Source organism: Pteropus alecto, unplaced genomic scaffold (assembly GCF_000325575.1).
Source record: "Pteropus alecto unplaced genomic scaffold, ASM32557v1 scaffold106, whole genome shotgun sequence".
Taxonomy (NCBI): Eukaryota; Metazoa; Chordata; class Mammalia; order Chiroptera; family Pteropodidae; genus Pteropus; species Pteropus alecto.
This window is the reverse complement of record NW_006442103.1, coordinates 14,488,289-14,504,884: the sequence shown is the minus strand read 5'-3', so window position 1 is coordinate 14,504,884 and position 16,596 is coordinate 14,488,289. Positions and strand designations below refer to the sequence as shown.

The 16,596-nt window shown below is 41.7% G+C and overlaps 1 protein-coding gene across 1 annotated transcript in view; it reads right to left on the bottom strand.

Moving 5' to 3' along the window:
* Positions 1–3,102: 3,102 nt before the first annotated feature.
* SLC22A15 (solute carrier family 22 member 15) overlaps positions 3,103–16,596 on the bottom strand; it is a 129,776-nt gene continuing 116,282 nt past the window's right edge. Inside the window, 5 exon segments of the mRNA XM_015595400.2 lie at positions 3,103–3,346; positions 4,102–5,971; positions 6,253–6,441; positions 9,095–9,167; positions 10,604–10,724. Of these exon segments, the coding sequence (XP_015450886.1) occupies positions 5,885–5,971; positions 6,253–6,441; positions 9,095–9,167; positions 10,604–10,724 (470 nt within the window). The 3' untranslated portion in view covers positions 3,103–3,346; positions 4,102–5,884.

Below are 16,596 nucleotides of genomic sequence, written 5' to 3'. Positions count from 1 at the left end.
TTCTATCTTTGAATTTTGATTTTATGACTTCTCCTCCTATCTGATGGATTTTAAATATCTTAATGTTTTAATTTGATTTTTCTCTGATCCTTTCGTGAGGTTGAGGTTTTCATTTGTGAATTGCCCAACAATATTTTTTTAAAGTTTATTACTTTTTTGATTTGCACTAATTCTTAATATATTCTGGATATTAATCCTTGTCTCTTCAGAAGTTGTAAATTTTTTTTCTTTTAACTTTGTGGGTTATTTAGTCATATAGAAGGAAATTTAAAATTTAGATGTAGTCTACATATCACTCTTTTCTTTTTAAAAAAATAATTTGTAATTTTCACTTCTTGTCTGAGAAATCTATCTATCCTTCAAGGTCACGAGAATATTCTCCCATATCACTTTATAATAGTTTTAAAGTTCTGCTTTTTTTTCATTTAGGTCTTCAATTCATTTGAAATTTATTTTTGGTACGGTGAGAAGAAAATAACCTCTTTTTATTTTCTTTGATATGGAAACCCAATTATTCCCATATCAATAATTGAATAGTTAGTTCTTTTCCCACTGATCTGTCATGTCATCTTTTAAAAAAATGCCAAATTGTTTCATATGCTTGGTCTTGTTCTGGGGTCTCTACTATGTTCTATTGATTACTTGTCCATTGCTGCACCAATACTATAGCATCATAGGTTTCGATATCTGAGAATTCAAGTCCCTTCTGCTTGCTCTTATTTTTCGAGATTGTCTTGACTATTTTTCAATCTTTACTTTTCCATATGAATACCAGAATTATTTTGTTAGGCTGTATGTTGAAATTTTGTTCTAGCTATGTTATATCTTGTTCTATGTTCTATCTGAACTCATTAGGATTTTAATCAATATAGTCCCTGACTGTCAACATCTCTGCTGAAACCAGCTCAGCAAAAACAAATGCCTCCACCACTGTGGGCCCCAGAGAAGAAAACTGATACATCACACGTATGGCCTCCACCTCACTCCCACCTCCCAAATTCCATCTGTATCTAACAGAACAAATTTGCACCTAGAAGCCTAGTTACAAGGGACTTGGGAAATGTACATTTTAGCTTTAAAGCATCTGCAGTAGAGTGGCGAACAGTGGATTTCAAACTATGGGCTGTAACCTATCAGCGGGTCATGAAATGAATTCAGTGGGTCGCAAATGGCATTTTAAAAACAAAACAGAACAGAATATAAGTTATCAGTGTGCTTAGCAAGGATAAGTATTTTTTTTTATAAAAATTTTATAAATATATACACACATACCTATATAAATGTTTTAAAAATAGTCTTGTGTGACATGTTTTGGTCAACGATGGTGGTCCCATAAAAGTATAACGGAGGTAAAAATTCCTATCGCCTAGTGACACTGTAGCCATCAACAGAGAGAAATGTTCATGGTGCATTATTTGCTTACAAGCAAATCTATGATGGAAAAAAGAAACAAATCAAGCAAACCACCATGGACATATTTCTGAGAAGAGCGATACCTTCTCATGAAGAGCCTCAGGAGGGTCCTTCGAGAGGTGTTACAGAAGAAGGCATCGTTATCACAGGAGGTGATAGCTCCATGCATGTTATTGCCCCTGAAGGCCTTCCAGTGGGACAAGCTGTGTAGGTAGAAGACAGGGATATTGATAATCTAGACCCTGTGTAGACCTAGGCTAATGTGTGTTTATATCCTAGTTTTTAACAAAAAATGTTTAGAAAGTAAAAAAAAAATAAATTTAATAGAAAAAACAGAATCAGGAAATAAAGACAATTTGTGTACAGATGTACAATGTGTATTTTAAGCTAAGTATTATTACAAAAGAGTCAAAAAGTTTTAAAAAATTAAGTTTACAAAGTAAAAAGTTACAGTAAGCTAAGGTTAATTACTGAAGAAAATATATTTTATAAGTTTAGTATATCCCAAGTGCACAGCGTTTACAAAGTCTGCAGCAGTGTACGGCACGGCACGTCCCAGGCCTTCGCGGTCACTCCCCACTCACCCGTGGACTCCCCGGGAGCAACCTCCAGCCCTGCAAGCTCCATGCGTGGCAAGTGCCCCATAAGGGTGCACCATTTTTTATCTTTTACACCGTATTTATGTCCCTTTTCTATGTTTAGGTGTGTTTAGATACACAAATACTTACCATTGTGTTATGATTGCCTAATGCTGTACAGGCTTGTAGCCTAGGAGCAGGAGGCTATCCCATACAGCTGGCGTGTAGTAGGCTGTATCATCTGGGTTTGTGTACGTGCACTTGATGTTTGCACAATGACGTGTGTGTGTGTGTGTGTGTGTGTGTGTGTGTGTGTGTGTTTGTAAGTTGGGGGAGAAAGAGAAAGATACATATTAAAAACATTTCTTATTGTGGGTCATGATCAAAAACTTTGAAGGCCAAGGTACCAAGGTGGTGAAGAGACGCTATGTGCCAATCCACCCATAAGTACCACAATATCCCTTATTTTGCTAAGGAATTTTCCTTTTATTTCTCATCTGCTAACGGCTTTTATTTTGAATAGGTGTTGAATTTTGCCAAATACTCTTTATGTATCTATTCAGGTAATCATGAGGTCTTTCTCCTTCAGTGTACTACACGGTAGATAAATTTTCCAACAATGCATTATCTTTGCATTTTTCTATTTCTAAAAATAAATTTTTATAGCTATCTATTGGGTCCATGACTCTCTAACTTTACTGTAGCCCGTCCCATATACCACTCATAATTTCTGGCAGATTCTGTATTTGCCTAATTTGTCAAAGATGATACTATATATCCTGACACATTCTGTAAGAACAAAAGGAAGGGCCTACATTTTGTGATTCTTTACTAAATTCATAAGAAGCTAAAATACCTACATTTTATTTAGTTAAAAGAATCCGTTATAGATACTTTTCCATATAAGAATCAATGATCTAATAAGAATTTATAATGAAGGAATAAGTGCTATTGGAAACCTATATTTTAATTCTGATATAACAGTGACAATTATATTCTTTACAAAAAGTGTAAAGAATATAAATCTACTAAAAGGTTCTTTTGCCAATTTGACTTCCACGAAAATATCTGTCCAGATAATATTCACTTAAGCACTGCCCGGAAACTTTCATTTGCTTCTTGTTTACTTGTTTTATTTTATTTACTCATTTTTAAATACTAAAGAATGTCTGTATTGCTTGAAAGCAGCCCCATTACAAAACTGCATTTACAACGGGCAGTGGTTTTCACTCACCAAATCAGGAAACCACAACACGGTTTCTTTCAACGTGTCCATGTGGTGCCAAGGTTCTGTTATGAGACTTTGGACCCTGGAGACCCTGGCGTTTCTTAGGTGTCTTGCATTTTTCTTGCAGCTTTTCGGGAGAAAAAAAATTTAATTTTGAACATAAAAATAAAAAAAGGATACCTTTTATAACCATCTGCACAAACAAAATATGTTACCTATGAATTAAAAGCCTTCCAATCAATAACTTAATCTCCACAAACATATACACGTGCACATTCTCTGTAATCACTGTTCTTTAACAGTTAATATCCAAAGGAAAACAATGCTTTGATAAAAGGTAGTGGAAGGAAAAAAAAACAGGAATTATTAAACTTTGCCAAAAGACCATCTAGAAACAAACAAAATTGAACGACACATCTGACATGAGCAGCTGATAGCCTGCCTTGCCTTATTAAGCAACATGTGTTCAAACTGTGTGTCCTTCCCTTCCTTTTTCAACCCCCCCCGCCCCTCCCCTCCGCCCCACAGCTGGGAACAGAGGGTACCCAGGATTAAGCAACATGTGTTCAAACCGTGTGTCCTTCCCTCCCTTCTCCCCCCACCCCCCCACCCACAGCTGGGGACAGAGGGTACCCAAGGACAGAACTCATGGAGTCCTTATTTATTTAGCCAGGGGCAGAGGAAATCCCAGCACAACAGAGATGGATACCCAGTTCGTCTTCAGATAGAACGAAGACACGGCACTGGTTGTCTCTGGGTGTTGGGCCTATGGGTGATAAACTGTTTAACTTCTAGTTTCCAGATTTTCTATAATGGGCTGTGTCACTCTTATAACACAGAGAGAGCTCCGACCACCCCCAGATCACACGTGTGTTAGCTCACTGTTTCATCTGAATGGCGGCCACTGAAGAGCTTTTAGTGCCGTTAAGTTCCTCCTCTCCTCCTCCCTTGGCAGTGGGCGGGGTCTGCCTTTTCCAGAGAAAGATGAGCAGGAATCCGCAGTGCGGGGGGTTGGGGTCAGATCTGCCTGGGGCTTACAAAAAGGATACTGGGAGGAGTTCCAAATTTCTGGGATGGCTAGAAACAATGATACATTCTAGTCCTTGCTACATCCAGGCCCGTGTTCTGTACACAGCAGAGAGAAATACAAAGTAGTAGAGATGGCCCCTATTTGTGAAGAGCATGATACATAATCATGAGCATAAAGAACATAAAAATATTTCAACACGTACAAAGGTACAGACTGATCCAGGGCAAATAAGGGGACAATGTGGGGGAGCCCGCTGGGGGTGAGGCCTCCAAGATTTCCTGAAGCGGTCACTGTGGGTCGCTGTGGCGTCTTTGCGTTACCGCTAATGCATTTTCTTTTTCTCTAAGAGGTTAGGAGGAGTGGAAATTCTGAAAACACAGAAATTTTCCTAGTTGGGAAAGTGACCTAAAGCAATGCTGCCTAAGCTCACTGACTCCAGTTTGAGATGACATTCAGGTTTCTTGGGGAAACAGATATTTTCAGCACATGATTTTAGGAAACTTGAGTATGATTTTGATTTATTTGAAAGTTGGTAGTACTTAACAAAAAAATCAAAATTTCCTATGAAATTCTCGTGCCTTCCATTTGACTAAATAGGCAGGGGCTGACCTCGGGAGAGTTCGAATTCTTAAATCTTGCCCAAGTCCCACATTGCACAGCACTGAAAACAAATCAAATACAAAATTGTGGAAAATAATTTTCTTTTCTTCCTTCTTAAAAATGCTACCTCCTTGCCCCTCCCCCTCCCCTTTTAACATCCAAGGCTCACCAAGTCCCTTTTAAACTGCTCTCCACCTTTATAAAACATCATCATTTATCGGGCATAATTTTGAAGTTACTGCTGGTACTCGAATCTGAGACAGAAATTTTTCTAGAGGTGTGCCAAGAGGGAACTGAAGAAATTATGGAATCTGAGCTCGCAGCCACGCCTGACTCTGAGCTGGCTGCTCTGGTGCAGTTGGCTTTTCCCAGAAAATCATCTGTGAGACTAAAGGCACAAGGAGCTCAAGCCAGCTGTGAGGCCAGGAACTAAGCCAAGGACCCAACTTCCTTCATCAGTTAGAATAAAGCCAGAGGGAGGGCCTCGGGCCACATAGGTGACCTCTAGGTGCTTTTCCTCTGGCACAGTCAACATGCGAACAGCAGCCTGTCTCAGAAGATTCCTGGTGAGGAGCAACTGATACAGGTGGATGTCAAATGCGTAAGGAGATGAATCTTACGGACCGAAAGATTCAGTCTTAAAGGTGTTCATCTTATCCCACTACAACAGTGAAAATGAAATTTTACATATCTGCTTTAGGTCGTGATGGAGGAAAAGCGACATGATCAAACTTCTGGAAACAAATCAGCTTGCCACTCTGGCATGTGGAGTTGAGATGTCTTGCCCGAGGTCATGATTCTGAGCTAAACCCGAATACTGGACAAATTAACTATTCCCTCAATGCAGTGATGGCCTCTTCCATGAACTAAATCTCTCCTCCAACTTGTTCTGTGCCTGAAAAATAACCGGTCCACGCTGAGTCCCTTCTATGCGAGTCCACGCCTATCTTCTGCAGTGCTTGAAGTTTCCCAGGAGAAGCTGCCTCGGCCGGAGGCACCACGGACGGCCTGCTTCTGAGAGGGGCCTGGCGCTCTTCACTTGATCATCTGAGTCTCTTCGTCGGCATCGTAAAACTCTTCCTCTTCCTCACTCTCACTCCCTACCCGCTCCTTGTCCACAGACTGAAACAGGAAGGAGAAGAGGGTGAAAAGATAGTGTGACACTTCTGAAATGAAAATTACCATCTGACATTCAGCTGACAGATGTAGTTCTGTGACATCTGTTCCTCCAAGAATTAGCTCCGAAGGTGTTCCGAGAAAGCTAACGAATCGTTGAACATCTTTAGTTCTCTGAGAATCAGCTGCTGTTAGGTCCCACCTTTGTTTTCCTGCATCCCCCCCACCCCCAAACCCATCATGATCCAAGTGGCAAATTTCAACGATTAAGACAAACACTGCCATACCTGTGGGGTGTCCAAGGTCTGTAACGACAGAGCTTCCTCTCCCAGCCTCCAGTAGGAATACACCTGAAGGTCAGAAACCGTCTCCAGCAACGGACTGTTAAGGGTTTCTGGCAGTAACAGACTCAGGAGGCCGGAGACCAGGCCCGTGGCTCCAAAGACAATGAAGGGTAAAGACCACTGCACGTACTTCTGTGGGCAGGGAGTGGAATGGAAACAGAACGCAGCATTAGTTTCCTCGGGGGTGACATCGGCCGTCTCATGACCGAGCAACGGCCCCGTCTGCCACCCAGTTCGTGCCTTCCCACTAGAATACACTGTAAACCACTTCGTTCCCCACTGAGAATTATCCTGAGGATTCAGAGTGATCCTCAGACCCACAGAGATAGGAGCGAGTAAATAAAATATGACGAGCTTTAAAGTTCTCAGCCCTAGAACTGGCCACACTGTCTCTGATTTGCTTAGCACCACCGATGAGAGGTGCCGGGGTTAAAGGTACAAACACCCCAAAAAGAACAAAAAGAGCCGAAAGAACCACCCCCCCACCCAGCACCATGCAGGGCTGGACACTTCCTGGACTGAACATGACCGAGGGTCAGCGATACAAGCGCTCACTTCAGAGATGCAGAAGATATGCTCGGGAAAATTTAAACGGTTTCTTTAAATACAAACAGGTTCAAAGATAACAACACAAGAGAAAGGAAAAAAAAAAAAAAGGTCCTTGCAGGACGTTGTCCTGGGCCTTTCTCAGCTGACGGACAGCTCTGAATTCCTGCACGGCAGCTGCTCAGCATTAGCATCTGGTTTGGGCTTCCGAATTCTGGGGGTAGGGCCACAGCTGGCTAGGGTGTCCCCTCGGATAATATTTGGCTGATTTTTCAAAAGTGAAGAGATGATGGAGGAGGAGGAGGAGGAAGAGAATGACCTCTGGACACCTGCATGCAAATGCACGTTCAGTGCTGTGGCTGTGGGGTCTTTTTAAATCATTTTTTTTTTTTTAGTTTTCAATTACAGTTGGCATACAATATTACACTAACTTCGGGTGTATGATATAGTGATTAGACATTTATACGACTTACGAAGTCAGCACCTTGATAAGTCTAGTACCCATGTGACACCATACACGATAATTACAATATTATTGACTATATTCCCCACGCCGTACTTCACATTCCCTAGCCCCTCCCGTCTGGCAACCATGAAAATGTTCTCTATTGTTTCTTTTTCTTATTTATTTCATTCTTTAGATTCCATACGTCAGTGAAATCATATGACATTTGTCTTTTTCTGTCTGACTTACTCCACTCAGCACAATACCCTCTAGGTCCATCCATGTTGTTGCAGGTGGCAAGATTCCATTCTTTTTTATGGCTGAGTAATATTCCACTGTATATATGGACCACCTCTTCTTTATCCATTCATCCATTGATGGACACCCAGGGTGTCTCCCTATCGTGGTTATTATAAATAATGCTGCAATGAACATATGAATCCACATGTCCCTTTGAAGTGGTATTTTGGGTTTCTTTGGGTAAATACTGGGTCCTTCTTTGTGTCTTGTTATATAGCCTTTGTTTTAAAACCTGTTTTTCCTGGTGTAAGTATTGCTACCCCAGTTTTTTTTTTTTTCCTCTTCGTTTTCATTTTCATGAAATATCTTTTTCCAGCCCTTTACTTTCAGTCTGTGTGCGTCTTTCGATCAGAACTGAGGCTCTCGTAGGCCGCATATATAAGGGTCTTATTTTCTTATCCATTCAGCCTGTGGGTGTGTCATTGAATCAAAGGGAGCACAATACTTTTGCCTCTTCCCACCTTAGCTGGGATCAACAGAGACACTGTGCTGGGTATGATAACATTCTGGGACACCACCCAAAGGTGGGTGTCTTTAACGAAAGCCTCCCCATGTCAGACACATTTTGCAGGATGGAATATGACTCCTTCATAAGAAGGGTCTTGTAACCTAAAATTAAGCACGAGACATGGAGAGAGATACTTAGAAAAAGGACATGTGTTGCAACTCAAAAAAAAAAAAGAAAGAAAAAGGAAAAAAAAAAAGCTACCGTGGCATTTCAGCGATACCTGTACCAGGAAGTAGGGAGTAAAGCTGCCTGAGTAATGAACAGTTGTCTACAGAACAGGTACAAAGCGCCACACCAAATCTAGTCACCCCTCGATGACTCCTGGCTGGGAAGCCATAGATCAGACCACGCAGAGACACATGTGGGGCTCCACGGCTCTGCCGTAGAACCCGAACTTCTCAGGACTGGAAGGATCATAGGGCTGTCATTTAAGTCCAGCCCCTTTGACTATAAAATTTAGAAAATGGCAAAAAGTATTAATAAACACACTGCTAGGTCTATTTCTCTTTGAATTTTCTTTTCCGAGTACTGTGCCTTTGGAGAGGTATTTAACCTCTTTCTACCGTATCCTCGTCTTTCATACAGGGTGACAACATCCCGGACCTCATACGGTTGCTATGAAGAGTGCACGGGACGATGTCTGTAAAGAGCTCAGCACAGCGCCCAGCACACAGCAGAAGCTTAATAATAATTCACTAACTGACCAACTTGTGAATGGGGGCAGAAAGGGGGCAACCTGGCATTAATTAATCCTCGAATACAGATGAGTGAAAAAATCAGAGCCCCGGGGGGTGAAGCCTCCTTGGTCAGAGTCCACCTGCCGGACTGGTACTAACCCAAGAGGATCCTTAATCTAAATCCTTAATCACACGTGTGTCAGGCTGATCTCGAACGGCGGTGGTTCATCGCCTCTTTCTACTCAAAAAGCACAAGCATTTCCAAAGCAGGGAATCAAGAAAAAAACTAGGAGGTACAAACCAACCAACCAGGGAGGGGACGAAGGGAGCGATAATCCCGCCGACTCGGGAGAACATGGAACAAGTTCCCAGCCCGACGTTCCTGAAAAGCATAAGAACAAGTTAAAGCAACATCAGTGAGTTCTAGGGGGACCATTTCAAGACCGTGAGGAGTAGAATAATATATCCTATAGAGCAGTGCCTCCTACTAGAACTTTCTGTGATGTTGCGAATGTTCTGTAATCGCACCGTCTAATGCGAAAGCCACTGCAGACTAGATGCACGCAGCTACTGAGCCCTCACCACGTGACTAAGAATGAGGCAATGAATCTTTAACTTATTTCAATGAATTTAAATTTAAATAGTCACACGAGGCTAGCAACTGCCGTCCTGGACAGTGCAGTTCAGAGCACGTGAACGTCTCTGTCCAGCGTCCCCCGGGTTTGTGTCTTAGGTCTCCCGTCAGTTAACGCAGCCATAGAGCACCAGGGCTTTGCGGTCTGAAACGTCTGCCCATTTACTTAAGCTCGACTCATAAAGCGTTGAGGGTCAGGCCCGTGAACAGGAACCGACTGAGCACATAGTCTCAGGAGACTGAGAACGCTTCCTTTGTGGGGAGTGTGGCGTGACAGGTGTGGAGGGCGTGAGAATGCTTAACGGTTACGGGCAGGGTGACCAGACGTCACCCCGATGTCCCAGGCCAACTGTTGGTGATACCCACATTCCTCTCAAGCACCTCCCCACTGGTCATCCTAGTTTTAGAGCCAGAAGCCAGAGAAGGTAGGTATAGGCACAATCCGGAAACGATGGGCCAATCGCAGACGACCTGACCTCTTACTGGGAAAAGGCGGAGAACCACTGGGCTTCTGCACGAGGAGGGGACAGGGGGTCTGTCTGGAATGAGCCTGCAAACGCTGGAAAAGCTCTGAGTGAGGGAAGCCAGCCCAGCCCTCAGAGGCGGTGCGGTGAATCCCCGCCCCTCACACTGGGCTGTTTTTTGTTTTCAGACCTATTTTATGAGGGGAGACAGGGTGGAATATATTCTTTTCAATATAAGCAGGTCCTATTCATTAAAACCGCCTTTAATAACTATGTAAACCCAATATTCACTTATTACTACAAATGATCTTCTTCAAAACGTGTAAGTTTTGTGCTAAAATGTAGGCTCTGTGAGAACAGGGACTTCGTCCCTTTGTCTCTCATGTGCCTGACACGGGATAGGTGGCGGAATAAATGAAGTCCACCGAAATAAAACAACATCCAAGTACCATTTGGGGGACAGGATATGTTTGGTGCAGAGTAACTTCTCTCACGATTCACATGAGGGAATCTGGCTCCGGATGAATCCGCATTTTCCTTAGCCAGACGGGCAAGGAGCAGCCTACACAGACAGTTTCTGAGCTCACGCTGCTCGCTGAATTGCTGCTGGCCACACTAACTCTGCTCCAGGTGAAGTGAGAACCACATCTCTGCTGCTACGAGCATCCACGACAAGACGCAGGATGCGTGAAGGGGGAGGTGGCTGTGTGGGAGCTGTACCTGATGACCGTCGGGTAGAGCTCAGAGGTGTAGATGTACACGACGTTAAAGGCAGCGCTGATGGTCAGCTTCCCCAGCAGGGACAAGGAACGGCTGTTCAGCACGGCGAACGCACCTGTGTCTGGGGAGGACACATGCGGCACTGGTGAGGTCCTTAGTGGAGCGAATCTTTTTTAAATGACACATTGAATTCTGAGGGAGAGGCAACATGATGATCTCAAACAGCAAAGAGGGCCTATAACTGAATACACACTCAGAACACTTAGTAACCGCACACAACACATACGGAAATATTCCGAGTGATTTGGCTGTCCCTGTGAAATCTCACCCAGTGGTGGCCACCGCGTGTGATTAAGCCCACACCCACTCCTGATGACACAGCCCCCGAAGGCTTCTGGACTGTGGCAAAGGGAACTTCAGCAAAATCATAGGTTTCATCTCCCAAGGGTGCTACTTGCTTCACCTTTCTTCCCGACCTTACTCAACATCGATGATGTAAAGTGGTGGCCAGCATGACAAGCCCTGGCTTGTGAGGGAGTTGTCTGCTAGCTAACACGCAGAGGTGAGGGCTGGAAAAACTGCTCCCTTCAGTGATAAGGAAAAACCCATGACATTCCTCCCAGAAGATATGAAACATTAATGTTCCTTAAGAACAAGACTGAAATGTGGAACTACTTTTAATCCTTCCTCTTCCCCAACTTCTTTGACTTACTAATCGATAATGATATTTTAGTTTCCTAATGCAACGTTTTTACATAAAACGCAAAAACACGTTCTACGCCCATTCATTTCCCTATCAAAAATATTATCGATTATCCTGTGGTTCTTTCTTTATTAACATTACTCCCTTTCAAACATATGTAATGCCTTCGATAATCCACTAGCCTCTACCTTCGAAATAACAATTTTCCTCTTCTGAGAAAAAAAATTCTCATCGACTCTGCTGTGCTTTCCCCCCTCGCAACCAAGCATCTGCAGGGCGAGGCCGACGCTCCGCTCCCTCCCGTGCCCCTGCCCCTAACTCTCCGCGACCTGGCTCCCAACGCCACCCCCTCCTGAAACTCCGACTCTTAAAGGTCAACGGCGATGTCTCGATCCTCAAAGTAATTGCCTCTCATTCTCCTTGACATTTCTCCAAATGGAACACGCTGGGCCCGTCCTCCGGACTGCTCGCACGGCTCACCTCCAACGCAGTGTCCGCCCCTTCCTCTGACCGTCCCTGCCCCGCTCCCGGACCACTGAGCGGGCCCACTTCACAGCGTCTTGCGCTGGCGGACGTTCCCACCCTGTCCGTCCACGATACTCTCGGGGTTAGCTGAAGCTGCTATCTTGTCTGTATCCAAGTCCCTCACAGTACCTCCCAGGGAGTACCCAGTACTCACTGAATATTTATCAAACAAATGAGGAGGACCGCCATCGGGATTAACTGAATGAGAAGGATCTGTGTTCATGGTCTCTCACCTTCTGAGGAGAGAGGAATGATACACTCCATTCTCAAAGTTTCACCCTCCCTGCTTGACGATAAAATAAATCTTCGGTGACTTTAAAGATGGGGTCCTGAACACAGTGGCCCGGGCACCACCGAATGTGACCATCCGGGCCTTTCTCCTCCCTGCCAGGCTATTTGGAAGAAGATGCTAGAGATTTTAAGTATTGACTATATTATTTTAAGCTACGAGGTTCTTCTGAAACACACACACACACACACACACATAAAAAACCTGCCTTTCGGCATTTCCCTGAGATATGTGTCTGGACTTTTGATATTTAACAACTTTAATTAAACCAATAATGATGGAAAATTAAATTCATCGATAATTTTCCAGAAAACTGAGTGAGTCGGGAAAAGGTATGGGGTGGCGCGGTGCGAACAGAAATGTGCATATGTTTGCCTGCGAAGGATCTCAGGGACTGTTTTCAACCCAAGTAGGATGGCATCCTTCAGAACGGAATGGTAAGGAGACAAGCTACAGCATCCTTGACAACAGGTCAGGGGGCTGCCACCCTGAAAGCTGAATTCAAATGGCACATCACAGAAGGCTTATCATCCAAACACCCACAAAACCCAGGACCGGTAGAAGTTCCCCCTGTGAGGCTCAGGACACTTCCCGCTGCATGGCCCATCTGGGGAGCCTGGCTCCAGGCACACGCCCGCAGAGCACTCCCATAAGCTTGACACCTTGCCTGGTGCTTGAAAGGTCTCTCCTGGGCTCCTGCCTACAGAGTCTGCAGTCACTTTTGCCCAAGGGGGAATTCCACATTGCCCAAGGAAGACCACATGGATTTCAGACAGCTCTGTTCATTTGGAGAATTGTCTCTTATTCTTTCTGGGACTCCTGCCTGTGAAGCTGTGGGGCTGCTTGTCATCCTGAGTTAATGTTTAGGAAGGCTTTCCTGCCCCTGGGCTGGTCCCCTGAATTCCTGACTGTGGTTCTTTACCTAAAAATGAAGTCAGATATTATTGGCCATTACCAATGAATATTCAAAACAACTATTTAGAAAAAAGAGTGATTTTTAAAAGGGAAAATTTAACTCAATTATCTTTGAAAGAAAAAAGGGAATTCTCAAAATACTTGTCTCCTTCAAAGTACTGAACTCAGGAGGTTATAAGCTTAATCCAATGATGCAGCCAGTAAGGACATTATTTTTGGAGCTATTATCTGGAAGTTTTCTGAGCCAATGTGGGGTCACCAGGACAAAATCTCTCAGTATGTTATAGTCACATATCACTGACCCAAAATAGTAAAAATTCAACTTAATCATCCACTTCATTCACTGGGTGATTATAGCAAATTTTTTAGTTTGTGCTTATGTAAAAAAAAAAATTAAAACAGCTGTAGGCCCTCTAATATGATACACAGGTTGGGTAACACACACACACACGATTCATTTTGTTTCCCTTTGGCTTTTTTTTTTTTTTAAAGAAAAATACCATATATACACATAGTTCTGTTACTAGAGTGTCACTATTTCTAGAATTTCACAGGAATGAAATCATTGTTTGTAGACTTTTGTGTCTGGCTTCTTTCAATTAGCATAATGCTTTTGAAATTTGTTGCTGTTGTTGTGTGTAGCAGTAGGTTATAGATCATGCCTTTTTGTTGGCTGATTAATACTTCATTGTGTGGATATACCACAACTTATTTATCCATTCCTCAGCTGATTTGGGTTCCTTCTAGTTTGGAACTACTATTGATAAAGCTGCTATAAATATCTTCCTCAAAGACTGTGTTGATCTCTGTTTCTGCTTCTCTTGGGTAAGGTTGAGTCACAAGGTAAATGTGTTTCACTTTCAAATAAGCTGTTAATGTTTTACAAAGTGTCTGTACCATTTTGCATTTCTCTCAGTAGTATATGAGAGTTCCAGTTCCTCTTGTTATCACTGTCAACATCTGGTATGGTCAGTCCTTTTTATTTTAGCCATACTAGTAGATGTGTGGTGGTATCTCAACATAGTTTTAATTTCCACATCCCAAATGTGTAATGATATTGAACATCTTTCCTCATGCTTATTTGTCATTTTTATATCCTTTTTGGAGAAGTGTCTGTTCAAATCTTCTGCTCATTTTTTTTCTCATTACTGAATTGTAAGAGTCTATTCTATATTCTGGATACAAGTCCTTTATCAGGTACATGTTTTACAAATATTTTTCCCAATCTGTACCTTACTTTTCATTTTGTTAATAATGTTTTTTTTAAAAAAGCAAAGTTTTTAATTTTAATGAAGTCTTAAGTTATAAATTTTTTCCTCTTTGTGGTTTTTGTGTCCTATTTAAGAAATCTTTGCCTAACCCAAAGTCATTAAGATTTTCTCCATGTTCTGTTTTAGTTTTAGCTTTTATATTTAGGTCTACCATCAATTTCAAGTTCATTACTGCATGATATGACATGCAGGTTGAAGTTAAATTTTTAACATATGGATATCCAATTATTCCAGCACCATTTGTTGAAAATATTTTTCTCTCGTAGTATTGACTTATCTTTGTTAAAAACAAGTTGATCATGTGCATTTTTCTCCATGTATGTTATGACTGAATAAAACATTTTTAAAAGGTGAGTAAAAATCTCAGCTCTCCTCAAAAAATAAAATAAAAAATCAATGGGCCATATAAGTGGGTCTATTTCATACTCGATTCTGTTATATTATCTATACAACTATTTCTATGCCAATATCGGACTGTTTTGATTAACGTAACTTTGTAGTAAGTTTTAAAATCAGGTAAGGTAAGTTCTCTAACTTTGTTTTTATTCATAAAAACTATTTTGGATATTCTAGATCCTTTGTATTTCTACAAAATTTTCGGTATTAACTCGTCAATATCTAGCAACAAGAAGAAGCCTGCTGGAAATTTTGTTCAGATTGTGCTGAAGATCGGTCATTATGGGGAGAATAGACATCTTAAACAGTATTTTCTGATCCTCGAGCATGGTAATATTTTCATGTATTTTATTATTACCATTAAGTCATTTATTTGGTCTTTAATTTGCCTCATCAATGCTTTCTATTTTACAGTTCTCTATAAGTCTTATACATATTTTATAAAATGTATCCCTAAATATTGCGTATTTTTAATCTTATTGAAAAGATTGCTTTATTTAAATTTTAATTATTTGTTGCTAATATACAGAAATAAAATTGTGTCACATGACTCTGCTAAACCCATTTACTAATTCTAGCAGATTTTTTGTATATTCCTTAGGATTTTTAATGGAGACAATCACAAATCGTAAGCTTAATTAGGATCCTTCAAGGAAGGATAGAAGACCGATAAAATGTATGATGACCAAGCTGTGGAAAAATTTAGTGGTCACCTGGTCACATTATCCCCAAGGGAGAATATTCAGTTGGAGGTCAACGAGTGTACAAATATGAACTGGACAGGGCACTTTCTCTAATAATTGTAAACCACGGACTGAGAAATACTAAACAATCTATTTTCCTGCTGTCTGGCTGTCTCTTCTAGAGTTAAACCTCTATGTCTGTGCCTCAGACACAGAGAACCATAGTCACGGACAGATGCTAAAAAAAGCTGGTAGGTAGAGAGGCACCTGAGTTGGCAGAAAGGAGAGAATAAATGCATATTTGGTGGGGAAAATGAGGATAAAATGCTGTAAGAAAATGAGTGGTCTCCGAGCTCACACGAGATGCTAACAGAATTTTTCAAATTGGGCCTTGTTTTTAATATGTATTTATCCGAACTTCCATAACACGTAGCTCCAAGCTCGGAACTTTGAAAAAACTGAGATTTCAAAAAAGCCATCGAAATATTTTAAAGAGTAAATATAAAAGGTTCAAAAAAAGTTTAAAGAACAAATTTTTGAGCTCAAAAAAAAAAAAAAAGAAGATTCAGGAATAGCTAGATGACCCTCTGCAAGTATAGAAAGAATTACGCAAAAAAAATTATAGGGTGACCATCTGTTCTCTGTCTCTAGTGATGAATAAAATGAAAGGAAATGCACTCAGTTGTAGTGGAAAAGGATCATTCGAACATTCTAATGGTTATCAAAAATAGAAACAATTTGCTAAGGGATGCTATCGAATTTCTTTCCCTGGAAATCTTCAAAAATCGACTAGACATCTACTTTCCAAGTGTAACAGAGGTGTCACGTTCCCAAGGCACACCTGTGGAGTGTGTAAGACACCGTGCTGTTATGTTCCTTACACTCTGCTATGCTGTGCATCCACCAAGGGGCACGATGCACAAAGAGCTCAAGCTGCTCTCTTAAAACAGGCTGGAAGTGAGCAGAGTGAGTCCGGTCTAGATCTGCTTCGCTTGGGTTTCTGTAGAAAGGGCCATGTGCAGAGTCCTAGGCTGTAGGTTCCCTGGAGTGTACAGTATGTGGAAAGAGGAAAGACACTGATTGGCCTGGCTTGCACAGGTGTGACAGGTTACAGGTATGTTTATAGCAACAATTAAAAGTTTTTCTTTTTCAGGTAACATATAGAGCACTGGGCTATTATAAGTAGAAAACAACTGAATTTCTAAGTCACC